Source organism: Dreissena polymorpha, chromosome 16 (assembly GCF_020536995.1).
Source record: "Dreissena polymorpha isolate Duluth1 chromosome 16, UMN_Dpol_1.0, whole genome shotgun sequence".
Taxonomy (NCBI): Eukaryota; Metazoa; Mollusca; class Bivalvia; order Myida; family Dreissenidae; genus Dreissena; species Dreissena polymorpha.
Genome location: NC_068370.1, coordinates 17,805,455 through 17,822,875, shown reverse-complemented (window position 1 = coordinate 17,822,875; position 17,421 = coordinate 17,805,455). Strand labels below are relative to the sequence as shown.

Below are 17,421 nucleotides of genomic sequence, written 5' to 3'. Positions count from 1 at the left end.
TCAATTTCTTCAAAACTAAATCTTTTACTAGAAAAGGGTTTAAGGAAAGCCCCACGTCAGTCAGCCTGTTTGTAACACTGTTGTGCCCACACAATATCAGCTAGACTCTGATTTTCTTGAAGCTTGCCCGAAATTTTAACAATTGTACTGAGGCATGAGTCAGTCAAGGTAAAAGAATTGAGACTCTGTTTCATGTTGCTTCATATCTCGTATATGGTTGTACTAAGAAGTCAAAGGTATTAGCTTTCATTGTTGTTACTGAACCTTAACTAACATATCCTTTAAAGGATTTTCATTTAACTTGGCTACAATTGATAGTTTATTGAGATGATGTGTAGAAGGCACGAGTCAGTCATGCTTACTCAAGGTCACAGTTTAAAGATTGAGCCAGTATAATCATGTCCACTCAAAAATTACAATTTTAAGGTCATTGAGACGATGTGCAGAGGACATGAGTCAGTCATGGCGGATCAATGTCAAGGTCACACTTGAATTAATGCATTGAAGAGAATTGTAATTAAAGTTTTACTAGCAATTGCAAGGAGAAATTACAAGCCCATTAAGGCCAAGATACTGTGTTACTTCAAATTTTATCATTCAATGCCTTTATAGTAAATTAGTTATTTTTTAACCACACACTTATAAAATTTAAAAGCAATACAACAAACCTATTTAAACACATTTACTTTTTATTTTATTTTTTTACATATAGCCATAAACAAGTAAATCAGAACACTACTTGATACAAGATCTTCAACAACCCATGGAGCTTATCAAACCTTTTTCTTTTAGTTTTTATGTTAAAATAAAATGTGTTCAGGTCATGGACCCATCGAAAAAAGAGTTATAAAACCCAACTGTAGATAGGTAAATTGTAGAGCATTTAATAAAAGAAATGGTTTCATATACAAAGAGGGTGGGGGTAAAACATGAACAACCGTGACATTTCCACACACTTCTAACTACCAAAACAAATGATATCACAGCTTAACAATAACAAAGAACATTGCATTTTGCAGAAGAAATAATAAGCACAGAATTAAACACATTATTCCCTACAGTGGAATTGTAAAGATTTCAACAATTATTGTTTGTCTACAAGTATTAAGTGCAATTTAAAATAATTTGAAATTACTACATCTTGTGTGAATGACAATTTAAGATTTAAACATCCAAACTTTCATCCGGTGGTAAGTACCCATAACAAATGTACCAAAACATATACACCACAATACGCTACAAAAAACCAATAAAGATTTGCTCTTGCAAACAATGACAAAATACAAGATTATTTTAAAAATATATTTAAAACGATACAGCGAAATATATAATATGTAAATCATTATTTTAATATAAAACCACTTTCATTAAAAAATGCTTTATAAAAAAAGAGTTCTTTTCTCAAATACTGATGATGAATATAAAAAAAATCTTCAAATAGAAAAAACAATGTCTATTTGATGACACTGGCTCAATTTATGCCAGGATCCTTGTCCTCTCGCGAGAGATGCCGGTCAAGGTTAGGTTGCGCTGCATGTCGGTCTGGGGGCGTGTCTGCAGCTTCTTGCGGACATCCATGCACTTGTTGTCAAGGTCAAGGCTGTTGTTCTTCAGGGCAAGGTCGTCGTTGATCCTGTGCAGGTTGTTGTACAAACCATCCAGAGCGTGCCTGTAATAAAAAGTAACAATTGCAATGTGAACAGGCATTCCGTTTGTTTGCATATGTGCAGATGACAATAACATCACCTTTCACAAACACTTACATAAACATATAAGAAAACAAATTTAAATTTCAATATAGTACAACAATAATTATCTTCTTTTCAAAATAAATGCTAAAACTATGTTTTTATCCAGATGTGCATTTATTCAGATACTGCAAAAAGGTATGTTCTAAAGAATGTTGCATTTAAATGTAATTCTAACCTTTGAAAGCTTTATTTTCATGTTATAAACACATTTAATGGTGTAAACACCCTTAATTTATCTAAAAATATATCAATGTTATCTACCAAGACATGAATATGATGCAGTGTTTAGACAATAAACTAGCAAGCCTAAGCAAGTTGAGAAACCTACTTGGACTGTCTGAGTTTCTCTTCTAGGGCACGTTTTGTGGCCTCTAGCTGCTTGACCTCATCAGTGAGTCCGTACTGAGGAGCATCTCGGCACAGCTCCACATTTGGTCTGTAGGTCCTGTTCTCAAGGCGTGTCTGAGCAAGCTTCATTGGGTTCGTCTTGGCCCGAATAGCCTCCTCAACACCGCGGATGTCATTCTCCAGCTCAGCAATCTCTTCCTCTGTCTGTTTTGAATTGAAATATAATCTGTATGAACCAAGTATGTTCGATGTGTTTAAAAAAAAACAGTAATGAAAAGAGCAATAAATGTGCTAAGATAATGCTGTTTTTAATTCATGTGCTAACAATATTTTATAGGTTGGTGTTTGGATTTGATGCTCTGTTGAAAAGTATTACAAACATATCACAACAACACAATTTAACCTGAAGCCACTTTTCCCGAGCAAATTATACAAAAATGTACGCTGAATTACTTGAGTGCCTACTTGTATACGTAAACAATTCATTTAAATTCTTAACCTTCCGAAAATAGCATAAAGCTTATCATAAAACTCTAGACATTTACATTCTTTTTTTGCCATTCGAGTTCATCCTTTGCACGCTCAAACTCGTGTATTCTCCTGCGGAAGGCGTACTCGGTAGCAATTCTTTGAGCCTCAAGGTCATTCTCCGTCTGCTGGAGCGTGTGGTGGATTGCCTCCCTTAGACGTGTGGACGCCTGCATCTCGGCCTCTGCACGCTCCTTGTTGTAGCGACTAAAGTCCTCCCATTGCTGTGGGGTTGTGCTCCTGATAAATGAAAACAAGTTGGTGAGTATTTTGGCAAATCTAGTTTTGGGTTTATGAACTTAATACATTAAACCTTTTTTCAGGATTCTGAACAGTCTTTAAAAAATCTACTTTCATCCCAAACAGTTACTGAATTTTTACACTCAACTTATCTGATAAACTGGGAAAATTGTCAATATTTAAAAACATTATTTTGACAAATTCAGCAGTGAAGTCACCTCCAAGTAAAAAGACATTGAGTCGTGACTTCTGTTAAGTTGTAACTTTTCCTTTGCATCTTTTTTCACCCAAACAAATTGTACTAAAATAAAATCACGTCAATTGTGAAATTATAAAATAAAATCTGTCACTGTAGATTTTGAACATTTACTATTAGCTAACATACCCTTTTGGAACTCTAAGAGAGTCTGGTTTGAAGCTGATGTTTGGAGACCTATCAGTGAGGTTGTATTGCTCAACATCAATGCCCAGAGCAATGTTCTTGTCCTGCAGATCAGCCTGCAATTGCTGACGAGCCTCTTGCAAGAGACAGAGCTGTTCAAATCCTTCCCCAATTCTTTGCTGCAGCAGCTTCTTAATTCCATCAATGACTTCTACTTCCTATAGTGTTCAAATATTTTTTACAAATCACAATACATGTATATAGGAATAATCTCATTATGTATTAGCTATTCATCATTACAAATGACTTTTAAGCATATGAACTAATAAACAAAACATGAGTCAACAGACCAAAATTGCCCTATATTACACTTTTGTATCAAATTCAACCTTCAACAGTCAACACCTAAGGGTGAGGTATGGAGATGCTTTTACAGATAACACTTGGGTCTTAAACTGGATAAGAATGGATTACAATTGCACCTAGTTTAGAATCCTTCAATACAATATTATAGTTAGTCGCGATGGGAATTTTCAAATTTGAATTTTGGCTCATAACTGTAACCTTGACCATTGAGGTAGGGAGAGGGTAGTTATACACAACAGAATGTTGTATGATTGTTTACATGTGTGCAAACTTTTTATAAAATCCATTAATGTCTGGCAAAATTTTGGCTTAGACAGAACATTTCAAGCTACTAATGACAAGTTGACCATAACCATTGAGAGGCACATATTTGACCTTTGACCTTGAAGGATGACCTTGACCTTTCACCACTCAAAATGTGCAGCTCCATGAGATACACATGCATGCCAAATATCAAGTTGCTATCTTCAATAATTCAAAAGTTATTGCAAAACTTTAACCACGGTTAAAGTTTTGGGACACACACAATGAATGACAGACAAACAAAAAACAATATGCCCCCGATCTTTCGATCCGGCGGCATAAAAAAAACATCATTTGGCAAAAGGTTGTATCTGAATATGAAATGAATGTCATTGCAGAACAGTCCTATCTGCAGTTGCAAATGTTTTCCACAGAAAATGAATATAAACATTACAGTGTAATGGTACCAGTGTGAAGCATGTTAGACTGTTACAATTGACCTTTGAGGTAGGGAGAGGGTAGTTATACACAACAGAATGTTGTATGATTGTTAATATTTGTGCAAACTTTTTATAAAATCCATTAATGTCTGGCAAGATTATGGCTTAGACAGAACATTTCAAGCTACTAATGACAAAGTTGACCTTTTACCTGCAAGTCTAACCATAACCATTGAGAGATACATATATAACACTGCATATTTTCTTACGATGATTTGGATTGGTACTAAGTTATTTTAAATTCAATCGATATGTGGTCATGTTATGGATGAAACAGGAATTGTTTTACATCCAGACATTTGCCTCATTGCTTAGACCAACCTTGTGACGCTACTTGTTGCCTTCTTCAAAGTTGGGGCTTAAAAATTTCATTCATGTTCTTTTTAAAGACATTAATTTTATAAATTTGCCAAATTGAAATATTTAGTGAGTAACTAACCTTGTGAAGTTGATTTTCTGCTTCATCTTCTACGATGTCAATTCCATGCCTTCCCTCCCGCAAAGTGAGACATTCAATAGCTACATCAGTTGGCAGATTCTTGGCTTCTAGAGCCTGTTCTGTGAGCTCCTTTGCTTCAGAAAGATCAGCTATTTCCTTATCAATATCAGCTAGGGTTTTCTCCAGAATTTCCTTCCATTTACGAATAACATCTACTCTATCAGCTAATCTAACATTATTAGAATGTTGGTCCCATTTTGTTTGATTATCTGTTTCATTTCGCAGATATCTGCTCTCCTGTCTCACTTGATGAGAGGCATCACGCTGTCGCTCAGCATTGGTGGAGATTGTGTAGTTGTTGGTGAACCAGTCTGGAGGCTGGTGGCGGACAGAGGAGCGAACTTCAGTGGCCATTCTGTTAAGTAAGAAAATCAGTTTATTGCCTTCTTAAAATGTGTTCACAAGTTTGGATTGACATTTGTATAAACAAGTACTAGCCATATAACAAAAAGTGTCATACATGCATGTTACAGGGCCACAAAGTTGTGAGACATTATGTCAAACAGACATTCAATGCTGTACTCTGATAAAGCACTATAGTTCAGAGATCCTATAACTGTTGCTATTTCCTTTCCTTTCCTAATGTAATTTCCTAATCAATAGCCTGCAGAAGTGTTGAGCTACCTCAACAAGCCATCTCGCTGAATTGTTGATAGTTTCCAGGATATAAATAATCGAAAACTATACTCGTGCTAGGTCAGCAAGACTTGTTTTATTATGACAACGTGTATCGACTTTATGATAAAAATATTTTATATTAAATTTATTAGATGTACAAACTAAAAAGCAATATATAAAAACAAACCTTACTGAAAACTTTAATCGTTTGCTTAATACATACAATCAAAGCAGCGACGCACAATTTTTACAAGTAAATTTTACCTGTTACTATTCCAGCCTATTTAATTTGCTCTCTGTCTGTCGTTGCTATCATAACACCACTGAGAATAACTATTTAACATGGGTTTTCATTGGTGTAAGTTAATCCATTGACCAATCACAGACTGGCTTTCATAACCCTCTGTGTTGCTATGACATTTTCAGACTCATTGCGCTCTTTCCGGAAATTACAGAATTTCCGGTTCCGGATTTAATAAAAAATACGCAAACATATGTCAGAAATATGATTATGTTAAGATATATATTTTTTGCAATATGCTTCGTTTTAAAACTGATTGGAAACGAATGTGTAAAACCAAACGAGGTATATATCTGAACGATTGAGGTTTGCAGTGAGATTTTGCCGTTAATTGATATATTATAACATTTCATCAGATACATAGCTATTATAATTATAATCCGGATATTAACATTTGTCCAATTCGTAAAATTGATTAAATATTATATTAGCAAGACATTTATTTTAACACATACATTTTTGCTACTTTTATTTACTGAGTTTAAAAAACAACAACTCGTGTTTCTTTTTCAAAGTAATAATTCTTAGTGTATGTATCAATTTTGTATTGAGTTTTGAATTGTTAACATGTGTTCGCTAAGAATGCGAGTCAGGAAGGTCCAAATCCATGACACCCACGTTGCTGATGTCAGATTTAATTACAACCGGAATCAATATAATAAAAGTAGGATAAGATATAAAATTGTATGAGCTTGTTTGCAACAATATATAAAGTCAACTAATTTACTGGGATATAATATGACATGATTTAAGACTGAATAAGTGCATGCTTGCTTCCAGAAATTATTATAATTAAACCTATATGACTGCTGTTTTTTTATTTAGATAAAAACATGAAATGTAATTTGTATTATGTTTTATAATAAAGGTGCCAGATGTTTGCAGTAAATGTGAAGACAGGACTAGCTCTAGTGAAGTTGTTGGTTTTTGTCAGAAGTCAAATTCATCAGGTCATCTCATAGTGGACAAGGCCTGTTGTCTGAACTATTCCAGTGAAGAAACATTCACTGTATTAGGGTGGGTAGTATGCTGTTTGGTCTTGTTACTCTTTATTATTTTAGCAATAATTTTGGATAAAATGCTCTATTACAGTTTCGTGTATGAAAGTCTCTGTCCTGTACTAAACTGGGAACTTTTTATTTATTTTTAAGGGAAGATGAACAGTACATTGTCAATCTGATTTTTTTAGATTTAATGTTGTTAAATTTATATTTCTTTCTCTTTTGATCACATTTTACAGTGTGAAGACAAACATAATAGTGTATGATGTTTTGCATACTGTATTGTTAAATTTCAGGTTAGATTTTAGCCACTGCAATATATCATCAATCACTGGTGTCATCAATGTGTATCCAGACCTTCATATTTTGTGAGTTTCTATTTTTTGTTAAATATTTGTGTTTTGTTTTGGTTTTTTTTTGGTAAAAAACAACACACACATGAACCACACATGAAAAAAATGCTTAGAATTACTTTTCTTACTTATCATCATACAGCAATCTACCAATGTCACCACTTGCTTTTATTGTAAACATATTTTGTAAGTTCTATTAAATTCATACAAAACGCAACTATTTACCTTTTGAAATAATGTGCATTTTCAATTCACTTTACTATTAAAGGGTAAGCTTGTAGCGTCCACTATTCTTTTTTCTTTTCTTAGAGGATTTAAAATTTTTTTTAAACTTTATTTAATGTAGTCACAGTTTAATACATGTACCGCTTTTAAACATCAACACATGAGTCAGAATGCAGGTTCTTGGGCAAAGTTTTGTCATTTATGATTATAAAATCAGATTTAAATTCTAAATAGTGTTCTACCCTTGTTGCCAATTTTCAATGATCCTGATTGGACAGTAATTATTTCAGAATGCTGGAGAACAATACAAATCTTCAGGTCAGTGATCAAGATTTCAGAGGTCTTTCAAAATTAGTGTACCTGTAAGTATAACAAAGTTTATTATCTTCTACTTTTTCAGTTTTTCTTTTTGTTTTTATTTACATGTTTCAGTGGCTTTAATGTATAATAAACATCTGTTGCCAAGCTGAGAGAATTTACCACTTAATATGCTTAAGTATCTGTAGCTTAGTTAAACATATTCATTATATAAATACATAATTTTGTCTAAATATATGTAATATTATATTTAATGATAAAATCATTATAAGTATTTTGAAATTTAGAACTTGATCTTTTGTAAAGAAGTTCAGGTACAAATAAATTAATTTGATATGAAGATTATTAGATGCTATACTCTAACTGTATTTACTGTATATATGTAAAGCATGTTAAGACACTCTAGCATGTATTTACTATTTTTCATGATTATTTTTAATGTATGATCTGTGCTTGTTTCAGTTCTCTTCCGTTAACAATGAATTGTCCAGGGGGAAATAACTCTTGGAGAATTAGTGAAATATCAAACAATGCTATGTTATGTAGAGAAGAGATTGACTTGTGTATTCAAAATAATGGTAATACATTATATATTGTTAAATTCTTGCTCAAGTTTTACAGTGAATACAGATTTTATATTTATTATTATCTTTATGTTTGTTGCACACCATGTTCAATAATCCAAATTCAACATTTTAAATCTTGTTTTCACAGGTTTAGTCGATGTGATTAAGAAATCAATTGAATAATATGTCAGCCAATTCCTTATTTACAAATCGTTTGATCTGGTGATAAGTGATCACTCAAGAATGAGATTACATGTATATTAATCTAAATAATAAAGCCCTGTTTGTAAATACACCTGTTTATAATGTAACAATTTAATGATTTTTTTAAGTTGGACATCAAAGACAACGGGTTTTGTTTGCCTAAAGTCATCAATTGATTAGTTGTTTTCAAAACAAACTAGGGCTGTTATTGTTATGATTGCTAATACCAGTCAAACTGGTTTTCCTGTGCAAAAAAAGAATGGAATCATGTTGAACCCATTTATTTGCAACCATACCCCATATTAATAGCAAATATTTTAAGTGTATCATAAATTATGTTAAGCTTTAATCACTTTCATTATATTTTCATTTTATTTAACTCAAGTTCATAAAAAAAGCTTGTCCTGCTATGCGTTTCAAATTGCAGTGGCTGTATATATTTGACCATAACTTCCAATTTCAGTGACCTGTGAAAGCCAGAACTCCAGCATATGTGTGCTCGTGGGTCCAGGGGAGGTTGAATGCCTGTGCCAAGCTGGTTACTATGGATACAAGTGCCTTAGACAGGTTTATGAATGTTAAATACTTTGATTTCCTAGACTGGACTTTGCATGTTCTATTGTTCTAACACTATCCACTTTTTATTCACACCTTTGAAAAATGGTCATAAAGTGGAGAAACCTGAGAGGGCAAGAGTGTAGCAAATGATATATTTCAAGAGATTATCTTTATACAAAATGGATTGCTTTTGAAATAATGTGGGGGAAGTAACGAGCATGAAGAGGGAGTATCTCGCAAAAGGAACCAGGTCAAAGGTCAAGGTCTCAACTTAAGGTCAAAGGTCAATTTTAGTAAATCAGTTTTATACACTTAGCATAACTTTGTCCAGCTAGTATGGCTTTTAATATCACATCTGAAGTTATCAGCATCATGAGACAAAATATTGCGCCTAAGAACCAGATCCCTAGGCTAGGTGACATTTAAGGTCAAAGGTCTACCTTAGGAAATCAGTCCATAACACTTTGTCCGGAGCATAATTTTGTACATCATTGATGGATTTTTAAACATCTTAGCATTGTTTGACAGTGTCTTTTTGAAGACTCAAGATCATAATTAAAGGTTTAAGGTCTGAAAAAACTTACTTGTAACCAAATTTGTAAATTATGTTTTTAGACTTAATTAAATATGTTTGCTCTGTTTTCTTAATTTGTGATGGGATCAAACAACACTATTAAACATGGCTGGTATTCATAAAGCCTCTCTGGGATATCGTTGTTAATTAAAACTTTAAAAGTAAATTCCTACTATTTCAAAGAGGAATAGGCACCTTAGTATAATGCTCAAGTTAAAAGATTTTTATTTTTCAGTACCAATATAATTTAAACATTCAATGATTTAAGAAAATCAAATAAGTACTCCAATGTGTACCCTTCATGGCCGAGTACAAACTGGTACCCTTTAGGTCAGATTACAAAGTCACACTCTTCATGTTTGAGTATTGTGGTTCTATTTCAGGGCACATTTCCCACTGTGGTCTTCTCCATATCGCTGTGTATCATAGTGGTCATGCTGTCAGCGCTGTTGTGGCTGGCACAGAGACGCAAGATCAAACCCAAGACCTACTAGTAGCTAGCCATGAACAAATTACCTTATGTTTCTGTGAAATCTAAAATTCTTGCAATTAATTTTTATTATAAATATTGCGTGTTACGTAGTTGTTGAAAGATTTATTTTATGAATGTATGATAAACATATTTTTATTGTAATTGTTACCTCTTTGAATGGTTGTATTCTCATTAAGGTTGAACACATAACCTGTATGACACTCAACATACAAGTAGACGTAGTTTATTTGCATCAATCTCTTATCAGGCTTGTAATCAACACACGTATTCTATTGAGAACATGAAAGTGTACTATTACACTCAAAGGCACTTCTAACGCAACACATCCTTTTTAAACAAATTATTTGTAAATATATTTTGTCAGAATTTGAAACTTGAAAAAAAATAAATCATATTAAAATATCTCTCTTTTTTCGAATGCATCTGCAATTTGATTCATTATCATTTAACAAGCAACATAACTCTATAATAGTCACAGTATGTTACAATCCTTAAATATTACATGTCAATGAAAATAACTAAAAAAACAAGAGATGTGTTTGTCAGAAACACACTGCCCCCTAATGCGCCGCTTTTTTTACCTTTGACCTTGAAGGATGACCTTGACCTTTCACCACTCAAAATGTGCAGCTCCATGAGATACACATGCATGCCAAATATCAAGTTGCTATGTTCAATATTTCAAAAGTTATTGCAAAACTTTACTGTAAGGTTAAAGTTTTGTTACAGAATGACGGAATGACAGACAGACAGGCCAAAAACAATATGCCCCCGATCATTCGATCCGGGGGCATAAAAAATTATGAAAATTATTTTTTGACCTTTGACCTTGAAGGTTGACCTTGACCTTTCACCACTCAAAATGTGCAGCTCCACGAGAAGTAAGTAAGAGATTGAATGGAGAAATGATTTTTTTTTAATGTTTGACCTTTGACCTTGAAGGATGACCATGACCTTTCACTACTCAAAATGTGCAGCTCCACGAGATACACATGCATGCCAAATATGAAGTTGCTCTGTTCAATATTAAAAAAGTTATGATAAAACTTTAACGAAAGTTTTAGGAAAGAAAAATACAATGATCTTTTACCTTGAAAGATGACCTTGACTTTTCACCACTCGAAATGAGCAGCTCCACAAGATACACATGCATGGCAAATATCAAGTTGGTATGTTTAATATTGCAAAAGTTATTGCAAATGTTCGGCTCTAGGATAGGTGCCCCCCGCCCCCCCCCCCCCCCCCCCCCCCCCCGGAGAACTGCCCCCTCAAAGATTTCTCGCTGGGCGGAGAACTGCCCCTCAATGTTTTTTAATGGGCGGAGAACTGCCCCCACACTGTTTTTTAGTTGGCGGAGAACTGCCCTCCTGCTGAAAAATAGGGGGCGGAGAAGTGCCCTCCTGTCAGAATTGAAGACACGGAGAAGTGCCCCCTTAATAAAGAAATTGCGCGGCGAGTGAAGTCGATATATAGATCGAGTATTACAATGACAAAAAACGCCAATAACTTTCTTGCTAATATGGTAAGAAAGTAAGCGAAATTTAGGCAATTAATAAAAGGTATAAAACAGCAGATAATACCTGTATCGGCATCGACGTCGCCATATTGATAATAACGTGATTTTCCCCTTTTTGCTATTAAAAAGATATCGCGGCTGAACTATTTGATATTTTCCCCGTCAGTAAAATAAACAATTAGTATGCAATTTATTACATCCTTATGCAAGCTGAAAACAATAATTTATTTGTTTATTTTCTCCAATAACTTAATGAATCCAAAACGACCCTTCTAGCTATTATAATATTAAAGAATACCGGGGTAGTGCATTTATTTCAGTAAGTCATTAATTGAACAGTGATGCTGAAATTACATTGTTACCGGATAAAATGTGTACGGGTATAACGTAAAATTACCCGTAGGTATTGTTTTCATTATGTATTCGCCATTAGTAAATTATTGCTCACCATTTGCATTTTACTTCTCATCGGAAACCATTTAAGTTTGAGTAACTGTTTGCGGTAAAAAGGTGTGATGATGATGCCCGACATTTCATGTTAATTGAAGTTGACACGGGAGGGGCAGGTATAAAACCCGGAAATATCCGGAAAACCCGGAAATATTTTAGGTAAAACCCGGAACCGATATAAATGGTTATAACTTCATTATTATTCGTCCGATATTAATTATAATGGTACCGTTGTAAAGAAGATCCTCTACAGATTCTAACAATATCCAAATATTTTATGGCAGGGTCGTAGTCGGCCTGTAAATCGCGGACAAAGTCGGCCTGTTTTAACGGTTTTTTTTTACACACGCAAATGCCGTAAAGAAAACCCGGAACCGATATAAATGGTTATAACTGCATTATTATTCGTCCGATATTAATTATAATGGTACCGTTGTAAGAAGATCCTCTACAGATTCTAACCATATCAAAATATTTTATGGCAGGGTCGTAGTCGGCCTGTAAATCGCGGACAAAGTCGGCCTGTTTTAACGGTTTTTTTTACACACGCAAATGCCGTAAAGAAAACCCGGAACCGATATAAATGGTTATAACTTCATTATTATTCGTCCGATATTAATTATAATGGTACCGTTGTAAAGAAGATCCTCTACAGATTCTAACCATATCCAAATATTTTATGGCAGGGTCGTAGTCGGCCTGTAAATCGCGGACAAATTTGGCCTGTTTTAACGTTTTTTTACACACGCAAATGCCGTAAAGAAAACCCGGAACCGATATAAATGGTTATAACTGCATTATTATTCGTCCGATATTAATTATAATGGTACCGTTGTAAAGAAGATCCTCTACAGTTTCTAACCATATCAAAATATTTTATGGCAGGGTCGTAGTCGGCCTGTAAATCGCGGACAAAGCCTGCCTTTTTTAACGGTTTTTTTTACACACGCAAATGCCGTAAAGAAAACCCGGAACCGATATAAATGGTTATAAATGCATTATTATTCGTCCGATATTAATTGTAATGGTACCGTTGTAAAGAAGATCCTCTACAGTTTCTAATAATATATAAAATAGTTTATGGCAGGGTCAGAGTCGGCCTGTCAATCGCGGACAAAGTCGGCCTGTTATAACGGGTTTTTTTTACACACGCAAATGCCGTAAAGAAAACCCTGAAAAGGAAAATAGGGTTATAAAAACATTATTATTAATTCGATATGAATTATAATGGTACCGTTGCAAAGAAGAACCTCCACAGTTTCTAACCACGTTAAAATATTTTATGGCAGGGTCAGTGCCAACCTGTAAATCGCGGTCAAAATTGACCGAAAAATACCGTTTTGTTTTTGTACACAAAACAATGTCTTGAGGAAAACACGTAAAAGCTAAAAGGGGCTATAAAAGCATCCTTTTTTCTAACCGACCATACATTTTTGGTACCGTTGTTATGGTTTTCTTCCACTGTTTTACTAAATATGTAAAAAAAATGTGAGAAAGCATAATATGAAATAAGGCGATGCATCAAAGCGAGCTCAATTAATCTGTAATAGAAGAAACCACGGACTCTAGATGACAATATACAATATACGCACCGTGAAGAAACTAACACACAACTTATAAACAGATAATATTTGAATTAAATCATTAAAGACACTTCCTAGCAGAAGAACCTGGAGTTCGTAAAGACTGTTATAAAAAGTATGGAAATGAACTTTCAATTATTACTTTAATCAGCAATTCAACAACAAACGGGCCATATTAAAGGGTTTCATGTGACCTAATGAACTGAACTGTTAGCCCAAAACCCCGCCCAAAACAGATTGTCATACTATCCGTTGCCAGCCTTGCAACCACAATTTACCTACGAAGGTCAGATCGGGATTCGAACCCGAAACCACCCATTAGCCATCTAAATAAGATATGATTCCGGCCTGGGTTGCTCTACCAATTAAGCTATTCTGACCTTTTGAAAAATATATGGGTAAACTGCAATTCTGTTGAATAGCAAAATTAACTTGCTTAGAAAAACGTTTCCAAAGAATTACACGTACATTTCATTGAAATTGTTTTATGATTTAGAACGGTATATTGTCAGTTCAAAAGGTCACACAAGGCAATGTTTGAAAAGCCCACAAAAGTTTCCGTTTGTAAAATGGTGATAATTTGCCGACTGTGTAGTTCATATAAACCCTTATTTTGCACAAATCTGGAAGAAACATATATGGATCGAAAACCAACCGCAGATAAGAGCAACAGAACAGTCCTTGTAACTAAATAACTTTTGTGTTTTAAAATCGCACAAAAGCTATTGTTTTTAAAATAGATAAAATCACCTTATGTCGGCACACATCTGAAGTATATATGGTTCGAATACCAACTGCGGATAAGAGCAACTAAACAGTCCGGGGCATTTGCACTTTACCGGTACGCACTATAACTCAAGCCCTTATAATTAGTGTTAAGTTGCGCAAATTTCGGAATCCATGATGGCAGCGTACCGGTAAAGTGCAATATAGCCAACATAAATAAGGAGTTAAAGCGGGACTGCACGATTTGTGTCAAATATGTTAATCAGCAATTAAACAACAAACAGGCCATATTAAACGGTTTCATGTGACCGGACGAACTGATGAACTGAACGGTTAGCCCAAAACCCCGCCGAAAACAAATTGTCACACTATCAGTTTCCAGCCTTGCAACCACAAGTTTACCTACGAAGTTCAGATCGGGATTCGAACCCGAACCCACCCATGAGCCATCTAATGATACCGGCCTGGGTTGCTCTACTAATTAAGCTATCTGACCTTTTGAAAAATATGTAGGTAAACTGCAATTCTGTATAATAGCATGAATAATTTAATAGTGAATGACTTGCCCAGCAAAAGTTTACAGTTATTCGCACATCCCCGCTCATAGCAAAACACAATTGACTAACATAAAATCTTTTTCTGTAAATTTATAAATCTTTAATCGAAACATCTTCATTCCTTTTCATAAGATAATGTTTTATTAATTTTGCATTGCCTTGTGGCTTTAAATTTAAATTAGGAGATTTGTGACGTATATCGTGTTTGGTCATTTCAGTGACGAAAAAAACTAGTTTAACCTCAAAATATTAAACATACAGTCCACACAGGCTAAACAGGGTCGACACTCTTCGTTGTTATGACATTTTTCGTTTAAATGAAGTCTCTTCTTAGCAAAAATACAATTAAGGCGGAAAGTGTCGTCCCTCATAAGCCTGTGCGAACTACACAGGCTAATCTGGGACGACACTGTACGCACATGCATTATGCCCAGTTTTCTCAGAATACGACACATAGTTTAAACGCATTTTCGATAGAATTAGCGACGACATATGAACGTGGTTTGTTTTTAACAGTAAATTATTTATTCAAAGCATCATCAAATGCAAAACGTATTTAGGATTGTTTGTTTGTCATGCATTATTGTAAACTTCGATAAGATTAAAAATAAAATTAAGATAAATTGAAAGAGAGCATAATGTGGATGTGCATTTCGTTTGACTCTCTGGATTTTAATGACAAGTCGGGCGTGGCATTTTAGTTAACAGTAAAATATTTGTTAAAACATCGAACGAGCCCAAAACGCATTTTGGATCTTGTGTTTGTCATGCATACTAGAAAACTTCCATAGGCATAAAATAACTCGCTTCTACGTGATCGCGGTTTTGTAAAAAAATTGGTCAGAATGGTTAGCGTTCGAAACAAACGTTTTCAATAATGGTGTGGTTTAAATTAAATTTCAAAAAAGTGACGGAAGTACAAAAATGGTTGTGCATATCATTGTAAATATACCTTTAGACTTTTTTTCGTTGTATATTCGGAGTCCAATGCAATCAATGACGATTTGTCCATTATACTTATTGAATTATCTGTCTATTTGTAAATCAAGTATGAAATTTATCAAACCCATTTTGATACTTAAAATACTTTCAAATATATATGCATTTCAATACAAGCAAAGTTCGGATTTCATACTTAGATTCTCAAAACCATACAGAGTGCCACGATGTCCTCGAAAACTCGAACCGGGGTCTTTGTGCCGATGTCGTTTGCACCGACGACGAAAACAAAACAACAACCTGTAAATATGGTTTAATGTACAATGAACGAGATTTGATGTGAAGAAAAAACAATATATTCATGTTCCGTTCATACAAGAGAAATTGAGAAAAATAAGATTCAGGTGAGATGGGGACAAAGAAGGATGAAAATTCTTATCGCGCATGCATACGACCAGTTTCTTAGGTTTTACCTTAAATTGGTGGGGTCATCACAGGGGAGGGGCTCAGGCGGGCACAAATATTGAACAAGCGTGACCAAATGACCGTTACTTGGGCATTCATAACGTTGCATATAAGTGACACGAGTGTGGTCCTTTATGAAAATTTCGGTTTAGGGGACTCAGAAAATTTAGTTGAAAATCCTAACAAGTATTATTAAAGTACGGAATCCGGATAGTGCTATTAATAATCTCGTCCTACTTTATATACGATTGTGATAAAACAAGTAATATCAAGAAACATGATAATTATAATGACGTTTCTATAGTGTGCGGTCATTTATTTTTCAATTACAAATGTTTCACTATGAGTTGTGTATTAGGCGGCAGCGAATCTACTGTGTATCTCATTTCTGGAGAAAAGCCTATAATGAATTAACTGATAAGGATCTTGTGTATTCATTTTGGATACAATGTATTCATGGCTCAATTCTCACTATTACAGGTATGGCACACCGTACTGTGTACGAATAAACAATGCATATTAAAAACTCCAAAAACAGAAACACAGTTGAAAGCGAGTTGATACGGATTTAACTGTATTATTCAGTATAATACTTACAAATATACACAATCAATTTTTGCAAAAGATGTTATTGAAATTTCGTAGTATGTGTTCTGATATTCTAGATGTGGTCAGAAGATATGACCAAACATTTACAAGGGTATTTTAATGATATAATAGAATAACACTAACACATACAAGCGTGTTTTTTTTTTACACTGCCTCGATCAAAATGCTCAACCTTATTCAACATATGAATAGTTTTGTTTTTTTAACCAAGGAAACATACATGCTTTATAAAATGAACACTTTTTCATATACGGAATACTGTATAAATACTGTATTTGACGGTAATAGCCGTTTTACTGAGACAGTGAATTGTTATCATGAATAACAATTTACACATAAGTATTAACCTTTGTATGGGGGAATTAGGTATTCAGATTCAGGAACAATTGGGGTTAATAGAATCAGATATTCCAAGGGCCATAACTTTCTAAATAATAGACAGTATATAACTTTCTGCAATTACGCACAACTGCATGTCGCCCTGAATAATGTCCACGAGTTGAAAGAA

The 17,421-nt window shown here is 34.2% G+C and overlaps 2 protein-coding genes across 3 annotated transcripts; one reads left to right on the top strand and one right to left on the bottom strand.

Moving 5' to 3' along the window:
* Positions 1–671: 671 nt before the first annotated feature.
* Positions 672–12,145, bottom strand: LOC127861489 (tektin-2-like). 2 transcript variants are annotated; one of them, XM_052400013.1, is made up of 6 exons: positions 12,033–12,145; positions 4,798–5,212; positions 3,253–3,467; positions 2,645–2,867; positions 2,080–2,303; positions 672–1,669 (listed from the first exon to the last, which is right to left on the bottom strand). In XM_052400013.1, the coding sequence occupies exons 2-6, from the start codon at positions 5,209–5,211 to the stop codon at positions 1,477–1,479; spliced, it is 1,269 nt and encodes a 422-aa protein (XP_052255973.1). In that variant the 5' UTR covers position 5,212; positions 12,033–12,145; the 3' UTR covers positions 672–1,476. The 2 variants fall into 2 exon arrangements, with proteins under 2 accessions (XP_052255973.1, XP_052255972.1); XM_052400012.1 differs by lacking the exon at positions 12,033–12,145 and adding an exon at positions 5,740–5,904.
* LOC127861497 (all-trans retinoic acid-induced differentiation factor-like) lies at positions 5,895–10,470 on the top strand. Its single transcript, XM_052400047.1, has 7 exons — positions 5,895–6,061; positions 6,645–6,793; positions 7,074–7,145; positions 7,646–7,717; positions 8,136–8,251; positions 8,907–9,010; positions 9,959–10,470. Exons 1-7 carry the CDS (start codon positions 5,981–5,983, stop codon positions 10,067–10,069), a joined length of 705 nt encoding a protein of 234 aa, XP_052256007.1. The 5' UTR covers positions 5,895–5,980; the 3' UTR covers positions 10,070–10,470.
* Positions 12,146–17,421: the final 5,276 nt, after the last annotated feature.